General features: G+C 34.7%; 1 protein-coding gene across 1 annotated transcript in view; it reads right to left on the reverse strand.

Moving 5' to 3' along the window:
• Positions 1-8643, reverse strand: part of LOC150099701 (ribitol 5-phosphate transferase FKRP) — a 44843-nt gene extending 36200 nt beyond the window's left edge. Inside the window, exon 1 of the mRNA XM_090403538.1 lies at positions 7237-8643. Within this exon, the coding sequence (XP_090259664.1) occupies positions 7237-8031 (795 nt within the window). The 5' untranslated portion in view covers positions 8032-8643. The remainder of the gene's footprint in view (positions 1-7236) is intronic.
• Between the last annotated feature and the right edge of the window lie 4800 nt (positions 8644-13443).

The raw sequence follows: 13443 nt of genomic DNA on the forward strand, positions 1-13443 counted from the left end.
TATTCTTTCATATACAGTCATACCCTGACTTATGCGAATCCAGATTTTTTTGCAGTTTCTTATATGTATGTATTCCCGTCCCATTTCACGCCTCACCACTAGTCGTATCTTTCAGGCGCCGGCCGCATTCCCCAGTGTCACACATGCTGTGAACAAGCACTGACGTGTTTCACGTGTCTCCATTCATTCACAATTTTTATAGTCTACAAACCTTGCGATTGTTTAATGTTATGTTCTTGATTATTATTTTTTATGTGATAAAATTTTTATGTCATCCAAAAGAAACAAGTCCAATTCTTCTACAGCTAGCAAGAAAAGAAAAACATTGACTTTGGAAATAAAACTCAACATTATTAAGGATTTTGAAGGTGGAATGAAAATTTGTGAATTAGCAAAGAAGTTCGATCTACAGGAATCCACAGTAAGAACAATCATAAAAGAAAGGTTTACAGATTTTTGAGGACATAGATTCTAACAAGGAACGAATTGTAGCCACAAGGCAAGGAATAAAAAAATCATTAGCTTGCTATGAAGAAATTTTGCGTGACAAGAAAAAGACATTATGCCGTCAGACGAATCTATTAGATTTTAGGAAACCATCGACATCAAAATAACTTTCTTTTTTTTTTCTGTACGAAAAACTACAATTACGATTATATTTCTTAAAAAATATAGATGTTTTTGTAAACCTTTGGTCCCAATTATACCCTGAGTTACGCGAATTCGACTTCAGCGCTTTTTGTTGGTCCCACCTACCGCGTAACTTCGGGGTTTTACTGTATTCAGGTTTGTATTATTTTTAACAGGATTTTGCTAATGTGTGTAATTAGGACTATGTTCTGTGTTGGTTACATTGGAGTGCTTTCCTTTCTTGGGGACTGGTATTATCACGGATTTTGTGAAGTCTTCTGGAGATCTCCATTTTTATATATTTTAGCTATTAGTTGAAATATGTCATATTTTGTTTCCTCATCCAGATTTTGAAGGTCTTCACTTAGGATGTTATTGATTCCTGGGCTTTTCTTCTTGCTTAAGTCTTTAAGTGCTTTTTAAAACTCTTCTTTTATTATTGATGATCCACTATTGTCTTCAACTTCTGTGTCATTTTCTTCCTGTTCTTCTTCTTGATACAGGTGTTCAAGATATTTTTTCCATTCTTGTAATATTTCTTCAGAATAAATAATTAGTTTATTCTCATCTATTAAGGTATTACTATATGTGACCTTTTTCAGTTTGTTGCTGATTTTTGTTATTTGGTTATAAGCTGTTTCTTGATTTTCTTTATTAAACAGTTCTGTTTTCTTACATTCCTCATGGAGGTATACTTCGTTTGCTTGCTTACATTTTCTTGTTATCAGATTTTTTAATTTCTTGTATTTTTCTTTGTGTTCTACTTTTTCTGTATTCTTGTATAGCCTCCTTCCCTCCATTAAATCTAATATTTCTTCAGTTACCATGATTTTCTTATATTTTGCTTTTCTCTTCCCAGTATTTTATTACTAGCTTTTAGAATATTATCTTTTATTTGATTCCACTTATCATTATTGGTCGTATTTTCCTTTACATTTTCTTGTGTTAGTTTTGTGGTGGTTTCTGGAAATTGTCTTTTGATGTTTTCATCATTTTTTAGTTTCAATATGTTGATTTTTGTGTGCTGTTGTTTTTTTGATTGTTTTTTGAATTTCAATTGTGTTTTCATTAATATACGGTTGTGGTCACTATCAACATCTGCTCCTGGGAAGGCTTTACTAAATTTGACTTGGTTTTTAAATCATGCTTTAACCATTATATAATCAATTTGGTATCTATTTGTGTCTCCAAGCACCTTCCAACACACAAAAGAAGAAGATACACCTGGAAGGCATATCTTCTTCTTTTGTATGTGTTTGGAATATTGTGTTTGTGATTATTAATTCCTTCTGTTTATACTAGATGTTGTCCTCTGTCATTTCCCTGTCGTAAACCAAATTTTCCTACAGTATTATCCTCCTTTCCTTCTCCTACAATTGTGTTCCAATCTCCCATTATTATTGTGTTTCTCTTTGTTTGAATGTGTTCAATTTGCTCATACATTTCAGCTATTTCTTCATCTTTGTGTCCAGTTGTAGGCATATAGACTATTATAATGTTCAGGTTTACTGGTTCAGATTAGATACTAATTGCCATAATTCTGTCACTGTTTGATTGTTGTGGTTACTTTTTTGCCTAAGTGTTTCTTGAGTATTATTGCTACCCCTGTTTTTCCTCTCTCTTTACCTGAGAATATTATCCTGTAGTCTGTATATTTATATTAAGCCTCTTCATTTCCTTTTTAAAGTTTTCAAGTTTTCCTATTTCCAATAGGTTTTCACATTCCATGTTCCTATGTTTTTATAATTTTTCTGCTTCTTTCTGTCTGTATCAGGGTTTCGCTGGTTTACGACCTGAGAAGCCCGATTTCTTCCCCTGCCAGGCATGACTCCTCTCATGGAGGCTCCATTGCCGATCTCATTTTGATTGTTTCTAGTTTCCATGCTACTTTTTCTAGGGATATTAATGTGGTAGTTTCCCCTTGCTTTCCACATCGCAGTGTTACAACCCTTAGTCCTATAAATTGGTCTGGCTTGCAAGTTTCTGGTTATGAGCCTTTCTAACATCAATTGTCTTCAGCCTCAAGCCAGTACTGGTAGTTGCTGCTGTCCACTACCAGGGTTTGTATCAGTTCCACTCTCTTAGGTACAAGATTTTTTTTTTTTTTTTTTTTTGCATTATTGCTACAATCTTTTTTTTTTAGTATTATGTTTTTTACAGTGTTATTGTAATGTACAATACAGTTATACAAGATGATTATGTTAAAACAAAGATATGATGTAATTAATGGCATATAATATAAAGGTGGTCAGTAGAAACCCATGAAAACATGCCATCTCTATGTTCTCCCCAGGATCTTTTGAATGGGCAAACCAGGCTTGTTTTACTGACTGCCCACCTAATTAATGTTGTGAATTGACATGGCTAAATAATGAGCAAGAATGGAAAAATAATTTAAGACATTTTTAAATTAATAGTGATGAGAAATCGAACCGGAGAGTCTCGATACTCGAGACCAGCTCAATTTCTTGCATTACAAGCCAATCTCGAGAGCTTCGGATATTCACTTTGATGCACACCAAACTGTACGCGGAAGAAGACAAAAATTGGGATCTCTAATACAACAGTATCGTTGCAAAGAAGATCTTTTAAGAAAGAGGCATAATTTTGATGCTTGAAAGAAATAAATTGTGAAAATTAAGTGAATTCGAATCGAAGACAAAAATCGATGCTAAAAATGTACATTTATTTTTCTTAATAATGGTTTTTGTCCAAAGATCGTGAGTCAAGTATTTAATATTTTATTTTATAAAAGAAAATAGGCCTGCGCTTCAAATATAGTTGTGATCTCAGGGAATTCTCGAAACTCTCAAGGACTATGACGTCAGTCTCGAGTGATACCAATTCCCATTCCTAGTAATTAATATTTATAAATAGTAAAATTGCGACATAACGCGTTATGTGTCTCAGGTATTACTGTCAGTGCACAATTCAGTGATTTGTTCTGATTAATTTAATAACAATGATATTTTGTATTTATTAAATTACTTCATGAGTAAAAAGTCAAGTCAGAAAACCACACTCTTAAGTTATTTTAAGAAAGATGAAACTGATAAGCATAGTAACAAAGATGCCAAACCAACAATAAAATCGTCGATTTCTGCAGAATCTCTTTCAAATGTAAAACGTGCGTCTAAACACCACTTATCGGGTATTAACAGTGAGTGGTTTAAAAAATTCCATTGGTTAGTGGTGAAAGATAGTGGAATGATGTGTTCCACATGTATGAAAGACAGAAAGAGACGACCCACAAACAAGGAAGTGACTTGAGTAACTATGCCATGCACAACACTTAAAAAGAAAGCGTGGTTGACCATGAATAAAGCAAGTTACACACTGATTCTTGTTTAGATATAATTAAAAAACGTATACTAAAAAAAACTGGAATAGGGCAAATTGAAAAATCTATTTCAATTTTGAATAACTTGCAGAGAGATGCTTTTCTGGGAGCTTTAAGATCTATGTATTGGTTAGTGAAAAATGAGTTACACATACTACATTATTTGAAAAATTGCTTGAGCACTGCAAGGGTATGGGCTGTTCCTACGTGGAACATCTTAACGTTGATAAAAATGCACATTATACCTCAGAAAGAATAATGCAAGAGTTGAATGATATTATAGCATCAGAAATTAGATCTGAAATACTAAAAAATATACATTCTGCAGATAATTTCAGTGTTTTATGTGATGAAAGTACAGACATCTCAGTTTTAAAACAGCTGATTATGTACATTAAATATGTTTGTCAACTTAGAAAAGAGGTCAGGGTTAGTTTTGTATCAACTTGCAATATCATTGATGGCAAAGCTGAGACTATAACTAACAAAGTAATTGAAATCCTTCACAGTCTATGCTTAAAAACTTGTAATCTAGTGGGCCTAGGATCTGATAGAGCATCTGTCATGATTGGAAAGCAAAAGGGAGTTGCAAAACTGCTCAAACAGATGAACTCATGGTCAACTGTCATTGTGTAAACCACTCACTCACTCTTACTAGTGCCCAAGCAGCTGCTGAAGTGCCTTATTTAGTCATGTTTAATGAAATCTTAAGGCAATTGTTTTTCTTCTTCCAAATTTCTCAGTCAGGATGGCAGGTTTAACCTAAATCCAAAATATACTGAACAGTCTTCAAATTAAACTTAAAATGGCTAGTGAACTAGATGGCTTCTCATGATTCTGCAATACAGTCTCTAAGAGAATGCATGGTGAGTGTTATAGCAACATTAGAAAGAGAGGCTGCCGAACAAAATGATATTACAGCTGAAGGTTTAAGTAAGTATATCAAAACATACAATTTCATAGCTTCACTAATGATACTTTCAGATGTGTTACCGCATTTATCTAACTCGTCTAGATCATGGCAAAGGCAAGATGTTGACTTAACTGAAATAGAGCCAGTCTTAGAAGCCAGAAAACTATCCATCATGGAAATGAAAGACACTCCTGGCAGTAATTTTCAAAATCTTCATCAGCATCTTTCAGGTGAATGGTCAGACCTTCACAATGATTATTCAGATTCTAATGTTATTACGTTTAAGACTACAATATATGATAAATACAAAGGCACAGTTATTAAACACCTAGAAGGAAGGTTTCCAGATATGCCAATCATTTCCTGCTTTTCAAGACAGAAAGTCATGATCAATGTGAGGCTTCTGAGATTCTATTTGGATTATTATTCTACAAATGGAAGTCCTGCAGTTTTGAACTATGAAAGTACTAAACTAGAATGGGCAGTTGCATCAAAAATGATTAATGGACAGTCATACAAAAATCTAGATCGAAGACAAATACTGCTGAAATTAGAAACAGCATCTGAGCTCAAAGAGTCTTTTCCAAATTTAGCAAAACTAGCTGCTGTTGGACTGGCCATACCTGTGAGCACAGCTGAATGTGAAAAGGGTTTCTCGGCATTAAAAAGGATAAAAACCTGTGATGAATCACATCAGTCAGAACACTCTAAATAATATGATGCTGATTTCATTGCAGGGACCACATCCAATAGATTTTAATTACGAAAAAGCTGCTGACAACTGGGCTTCTAAGAAGAAGAGAAAATTAATGTATAGAATTTTAAACTGTGAGCATTACAAAGTTTTTCATTACTTAATGAGAAAATAAGAAAAATCCTAGTCTTGTTTGTTATAATTACTATATAAAATATTATTCTTGTTTGAAGTAATTTCTAATAAAATTATTATTTTAATTTGTTATGAAAAAGGATCTTTCTTAACTCATTCAAAATTTTTGTACGCCCAGCTAATGCTTCATTCCACCCGGCTGGTAAAAATTTCTGGGGAGAACACTGTCATCTGCTTTGGAACTGTCATAAATTTCGCTATCTCACATTCATTTATTGTGCATTGAATGCTTTGCGGTTCAAATTCCTTGTACAGCTATTTAAATGAATCCTGCTAGCACTCAGGCTGACAATCGCAAAGAATACTACTGCTGTTATCAACCCATTTCTGTATCCTAGTTCTCACTGATCTCTCAAGTTCAATGCTGTTGGCTCACTCTCCCTCGATGAGTCTTTGGACTCCCTGGAGATTTCACATAATATTAGTCAAAGCCTTATCACTACCTTTATGCAGTGGAATAATTTTACCTTCTTTCCACTCCCTTGGGGACTGTGCTATTGTAAGATTATTCAACAGGTATGTTAAAGCTAATGCCAATTCCCTGGAACATTCCCTCAAGACACGGTGATATATCATCAAATCCTATTGCCTCATTGACATCGATCTTATTTTTTAATTTCTTATATATTTCCAATTCTGATGAAATCAGAATTTATGCATATTCATTAACTATTGTCCACAATACACTTTTGCATATGTTTTTAAATTAAAGTGATAAATGATCAAAATCACTTTTTTTTTGGTTTGTAGTTTCAGTAAATGAAACTACAGCTTCATTTACTGAAAAGTTACAGTTAACTTACTAAGAGAGAGAAACTGTGGTGCAGCAAGATTTCAGTGGGAGACCTATGAAAGCTCAAGATAGGTCCTTCATAGGTTTTGTCTCCTAAATTTGCACTATATGTCTGCAAAATTCTCCCTACCATACACACACACCCAAGATGGACTTAGATGCAGCATGGTAGTTATATCACTTGGTAAAGCCTAAGAAACTAATTAACAAATTAATTTCTGGAAACTGAAGATATTATTCTATATAGAGTAAAATGCAATTACTTCTGTCAACTTACAAAGTAAAAATCTGCAAAAGAATGGATCACTGCTCCTCTATTATCCTATTGAAAAAAAAAAAAAAATAATAAAGGATGCAGAAAACTTCCTTTAGTTATTTCAACAATCTCATGAAGATTAAGTGATACTTGTTTATTTTAACAAAATGAATTTGGTGAAGTTTCCTGGAGATAATCAACACGTGATAGCTACCAAGTTGAATAAATAACAATATCCAGTACAGATAAATGTTATTTTTAATAAACACTTAACTGCTTATTGAAATAGTTTAATAAATGGCATTACCTGCTGCTAAGCTTTGTATCTCAGATCAAAGTATTCATTGTAATAACATTTATAAATAGGAAAAGCGTGTTAACAACTTACATGTTTTACATGGAACATGTTTCTCACCTTGATTTTTTTAACAGCAGCTTGAATGTATAAGGCTTCTGGGAAAGGACGCATAAATAAATATGAAAAATTCAACAACTGTTCTTTACTCAGAAACAGTAAATGGTTACCAAGCAAAGCACTACACTCATGATCGAATAAACTATTAGAATAATGAATGGTCCACTGTCTTATGTTTACATCAAGATTCGTGCACTTTGTTTTTTCCCCAATAACTGGTACAGCAAGTATGCGATTTGGATGCAATGAATGATGTTTCATTATTTCGGTTAATTGAAAAACTGCGGCTATTCTTACAGAATCTGGTAAAAAGAGTATATATGGAGTTGTGATAATTTCACTAGGTCTAGTTGCATTAATAGCTTCAGTTAGTGAAGGATGCAGAGAAATACAGTGAACCTTTTTATTGGTGAAATATTTTGACAAGTCTAATGGTGGATATGGAGTCTTATCTACAATAATATATATACGAATCTGAGGTAGCACTTTAAGCACTGACTGGAGTGTTTCTATCAAGTCGTTTTCAAAGAACTCAAACTCTCTAATTACAATAGTAACAGTATCTGAAATTTTTCTGGCCAAATCACCAGTCAATAAGTGTGTATTATTAGCGGAGTTCATACGCAACTCACTCGGAATAAAGCTTTCTTTCAAATGCTCCACTGATGGAGATTTATTAATTTCGCCGGATTCGCAATTACAATGATTATCCAAATGCAACCATATAAATATTACAATAACAAAATTCATAAAAAATGCACTGAACAGTACAACTTTCCACATTATACGTTTCATTTTCCTGTAAATATTAGGCTATTTTTCTGCTACATTCCACCGGTTCCTTATTTTTAGGATTTGCTCTTGCTATGCGGTAAACTTGATAAGGAAAGAACTGTAGCTCCACAAGCACAGCTGTAAGTAGAATCAAGTTGCATGATGTTAACTAACATTATCTAAGTTGTGTTTATTACATGCATATAACATAGAATAAAAATACGCGGTTTAGAGTGACTAATGAACAGGCGGTGACGAAAAATGGATGAAAAAAGTTCGATGAATGGATTTTGGATTCATGGCCGAAACAACTCAAGCTATGAGGCCGGTGTATTGTGTATATTAATTCCGCGTGTGTTCTTATGGTCAGTCCGAAAAGGAAATTATTGTCGCCTCCAATAACGAAAACTCATTACGGGAGATCGAAATACAGCTACCTAAAAATTCGGAAAAAAGCAATTTTATATAATGTGTAAAAATTTCTGATCGGCTACTACAGCAGCATTAGTAAAAAATACCAAGAGAAAAAACGTTAAAATAAAAGTTTCCGGAAACCCGGAGTATAAAGACACATGCCAACATCACCGATTACATAACCACCTATAAGAATTGGACAGCTACCAACACATTTCAGAGCGCCACCATGAACGTCAACTGGATTTAAAATAGCAGAGGCAAACAGTTGTTTGGAATTACGTCAAATCAACTAAGAGCATAAGATCTATTCAGATTGTCGTTAACTATAAGTTCTTGTCTGTTAACTATTTTGTAGAAATAAATTCGAATTTTTGTGAGAAAAGCGCCCTACCACAGTAATTGAGATTGTGAAATACTTTTTAGGACGCTTTACACTTCACTTAAAAAGTCTATTATGAGCATACTTTTTTTTTTAAATCAATTTTCTTTAGAATCCAGTTATGTAAATATAATTTAACTAACACAGAATTAGCTGCAGAATAATTCAAGAACACTACGAAGAATAGCTTAAAATGCAAAAAAAAAAAAAAAAATCAATAAGATCTTTTATACCCCAAAGGGAACAGGCAGAACTTTTAACTCTAGTAACTTTTAAAAACAAAGGAACTCAGTCTCCATCCTTCAGACTTTACCGAGAACAAGCTATCAATAAATCAAGGCACTCTGAAGGGCAAATATACAATAAACTTCCGCCATCTCATGGACCTAAATCACTACTCCTCTTGTTGTTTGTAATGGTATTCAGTTCTATGGTCGATTTTAAAATGCAGAGCTTCCCGGAGAGAAAAGGTTTGACCTCCAGAGAAAATATCGGTCCAAGTTCATTTCTAGTCTCGGAGGAACTTTGCTAAACCTTTCTTTGACCATTTCAAGAAATAGCCGATTATTCGCAGGGAATTTTTTTTTTTTTTACCAGAAACTATGTTTTATCATCCCATAAACTCAACAAAATAGACCGCAGAACCCACACTATTTCCGACAGTATATTGCGTTAGGAAACAGTAGTTGGCGACAGATGTCTGCCATATTCCCTTCTACGGATCCGTTTGATATTATAGGTCAGTTCTCTGACTGGCTAAGGGCAGAGTTTGACTGCGCCTCAGTCTCCAAAAGTTGAATAAGGATAAACCGGACTCTGCTACTTCCTTTAAGCATAAAAAGCATTAGAGAATTATTTATTTATATATTTTTTCCTGTGCAACGGTCAGTTTATTTGACATATACATATTGCAGTGCAAATTTTATTGGGTTGTGAGAACTCTACCCATTATGCATTGGGTATAGTGTAGAACTTCAGTGATATTAGAAATGCTTAAAAATAAGGTACAATATATCTTAGAAAAGCAAAATAATTCCCACAGATTATTGAACAACAGAAATGATGATAATTAGATGATAAACTAAGAAGAAACTGCAGGATTTTTATTATTATTATTATTATTATTATTATTATTATTATTATTATTATTATTATTATTATTATTATTATTATTATTATTTTAACGATGTCTCCATGGAGTCAAAATCGCGGGAGACCCGACATTGACACACTAACCATTATTTACACAATACCTGTCATACTTCTCCTTAAATTGATTCACAGTTGAAGCATTCACAACCACCTCTGGCAAAGCATCCACCCATTCACAACCCTCTAAGTAAAAGATCTAGTCCTAACACCCTTGTTAACACTTACACAATCTCCAGGGATGGCCCTCGTTCTCTCACTTCCTGCACTGGTCTTAAAGATATCATCAGTATCAATCCTGTAAAATCCCTATAACAATTTAAATGCTTCTATCATATCTCCTCTCCTACGTCTATCAGCTAGTTTTTTGGACCCCACAGATCATCAATCTCTCCTCATGGGGAACATCCCACAGACCTGCAACAATCTTTGTAACTAACCTCTCAATCCTCTCCACCACTTTCCCTACACCAAGAAATCCAGGCGACAAGATCTGTGCACAATAGTCCAAATGTGGCCTTATTAATACCTTATAGAGTGGAACTTCCCTGTCCCTGCTTGTTAGTGTGTTCCTCAACAACCATGCAATTTGATGTGATATTTTGGCAATCTTTGCAATATGCCCTTTAAACTTAAATTCTCTGTCCACAATAACTCCCAAGTTTCTTGTCTCGTCAACTTCTTGCAGTTCAGTTCCGTTAATATACTAAAGCATGTGATATCATCCTCCCAAAGTGCATCACCTTACACTGACAGCCACTTACCTCAGTCCATACCGTCAGCCTATTTAAGTCACACAACTTACTTGGCGATGATAATAATACACACAATTAGAATCCTATCTAGTACAGTCGGTATCGTGTTGGTCTCGAATGCGCGAAGTCCCCGGATCGAGTCCTACCCAAGGCTTGTGAATCGTCATTTCCGACTATTTACTGGAGAGGCTACTGCCGTGTGTGGGAACACGGTGGGGAGTTGGGGTGATCTGGCTCACGTCCCATTGACACCAGAAGGTAAAGAATGCGCCAAAATATTTTAACTTTTTTGCTTAAATGATCAGTATGGTGACTCGTATGGGTACACACATACTTTTCCAAAGAAGGTAAATTTTGCACACACGCAAATTTCTGTGCACACTCACAGCAAAAAATTAGCGGGAACATTGATCACCAGCCTTGTAATTCCACATATACCCTTTCTTAATATAATATTCAGCACATCTTACAATCTATCAGGTCAAGACCATATAATCGCTTTCCCCAACTGGAGAAATTGTAACTAAATTTCTTATTGATATGTTCTCCGATTATGACTAGATCTAACCCTCTAGAATCTCTTGTCCCTTCCATTACATGCTGTCTCAGATAATTATCTCTTAACAACTGTATAAACTCCATTTCCTTTGTACCTTTTGACCATTCCTTCCCCCAATCTATGTCTTCAAAGTTAAAATCCCTAATAATAATTACTTGATCTTCACTCATCATGCTAAAATAATTACTTGACCTCACTCATTGTGCTAATTTGCCAATACATGCTATAATAATTACTTGACCTTCACTCTCTCTCTCTCTCTCTCTCTCTATGTTCACTGGGCATCTACAGATGCCGTATGGTCACTCTGATGCTCGGTGATGTTCCATACCAGGCCTCGCTTGTAGTCCTGTTGTTTGCTTTTCTGGCAGCCTCAACTCTCTGAAGATCAGTCACTCCACACACATCATCCATCCATCTCCTGGACAAAGAGGTCTACCCCAGCCTCTTTTTCCAGGAACTTTACCTTCTATTACTGTTTTCAGAAATCCTCCTTCCATCCTTTCTATGTGTCCAAAATATTTTAACTTTCTTCTGTCAATATCCTTAAGGAGCCTTAAAGTTCTACTAATCTATTCTAACACCCATTCATTTGAACACCTTTCAGTATATGATATCCTCAACAGCCTTCTGTAACTCTACATCTCAAAAGCAGATATCCGTTTCTTATCTGACTTCTTTAGGTCCAAAATATCGCATCCATAAGTCGCTGTTGGAAAAACAACTGCATCTAAAATCGTCAACTTTGTTCCCATGGAGACAGATCCATCTTTCCAGATTTTAGACAGGTCTCTGACTGTTGTTTTAGCCATTCCTAACCTTTTTCTGACATCTTCTGAACAGCAATTCTTCACATTAATAATGGATCCCAGGTACTCAAACTTGCTGACACCCTCAATTCTTTCTCCATTAAGATACATTTGTTTCTCAAGAGCTTCTCTGTTTGTTTTTCCTTTGAGAACCATGATCTTTGTCCTGCTAGAATTGAGTTGAAGTCCACTGTTATTACTGATTTTGTTTACTTTGTCAAGAATTAGTCCTGTTGTTTCAAGGATACTTGCGACATAAGGCTGAATGATATAATCACGTAATCACAAGAAAGATATTTATTTAACCAAATATTTCGGTCTGGAAATAGCAGACCATCGTCAGTGGTAATACAAGAACAGTTTAAAAATACAAGCTAGAATACTAACAATAGATCGTTAAAATTATAACACGCTGCGTGATGTTAACACTTAGTGATTTAACATCACGCGGAGTGTTATAATTTTAACGATCTATTGTTAGAATTCTAGCTTGTATTTTTAAAGATACTTAGTGATTTAACATCACGCGGCGTGTTATAATTTTAACGATCTATTGTTAGTATTCTAGATTGTATTTTTAAACTGTTCTTGTATTACCACTGACGATGGTCTGCTATTTCCAGACCGAAATATTTGGTTAAATAAATATCTTTCTTGTGATTACGTGATTATATCATTCAAGAATTAGTCCTAGTTCTTCTAAGTCATTACAAAGGAGTACTGTATCATCAGCGTACCTCAGATTACTGATCAGTCTACCTCCTATCGTAATTCCTGTCCTGAGCTCATCCAATGCTTCACGCATGATGTCCTCTGCATATATACTAAACAAGTGAGGAGAAAGTAAACATCCTTGTCTAACTCCTTTTCCAACTTGAAGCCAGTCAGTCAATCCAACACCTGTTCTTACTGTGGCTTCTTGCTCCTTATACAAGTTGGCTATCAACCTGATAGTGTGTTGAGGAAAACTCATTCTTTTCATTACTTCCCATGGTTTCACATGCTCAACACAGTCAAAAGCTTTAGAGTAGTCTAAGAAACACATTACCAGAGGGAGTCTGAATTCTTTATATTTTTCTATGATCTGTCTAAGGCAAAGGATCTGATCTCTGGTGCCCCTACCTTTCCTAAAACCTGCTTGTTCCTCGGGCACCTCTGCCTCAATTTTGGTCTCAATCCTATTTAGCATGATCTTTAATAAAATTTTACTTGCATGAGATATCAAACTAATAGTTCTATAATTCTTGCATGCCTTCATATCACCTTTCTTGTGTAGTGGTATGAAAACTGACTTCTTCCAGTCGCTAGGCCATGATTCTGTCTCCCATATCCTTGTAATCAATCTATGAAACACTCTTATCCCTC

Source organism: Typopeltis vanoorti, chromosome 14, assembly GCF_054136105.1.
Source record: "Typopeltis vanoorti isolate ZY-2024b chromosome 14, IOZ_Tvanoo_1.0, whole genome shotgun sequence".
Taxonomy (NCBI): domain Eukaryota; kingdom Metazoa; phylum Arthropoda; class Arachnida; order Uropygi; family Thelyphonidae; genus Typopeltis; species Typopeltis vanoorti.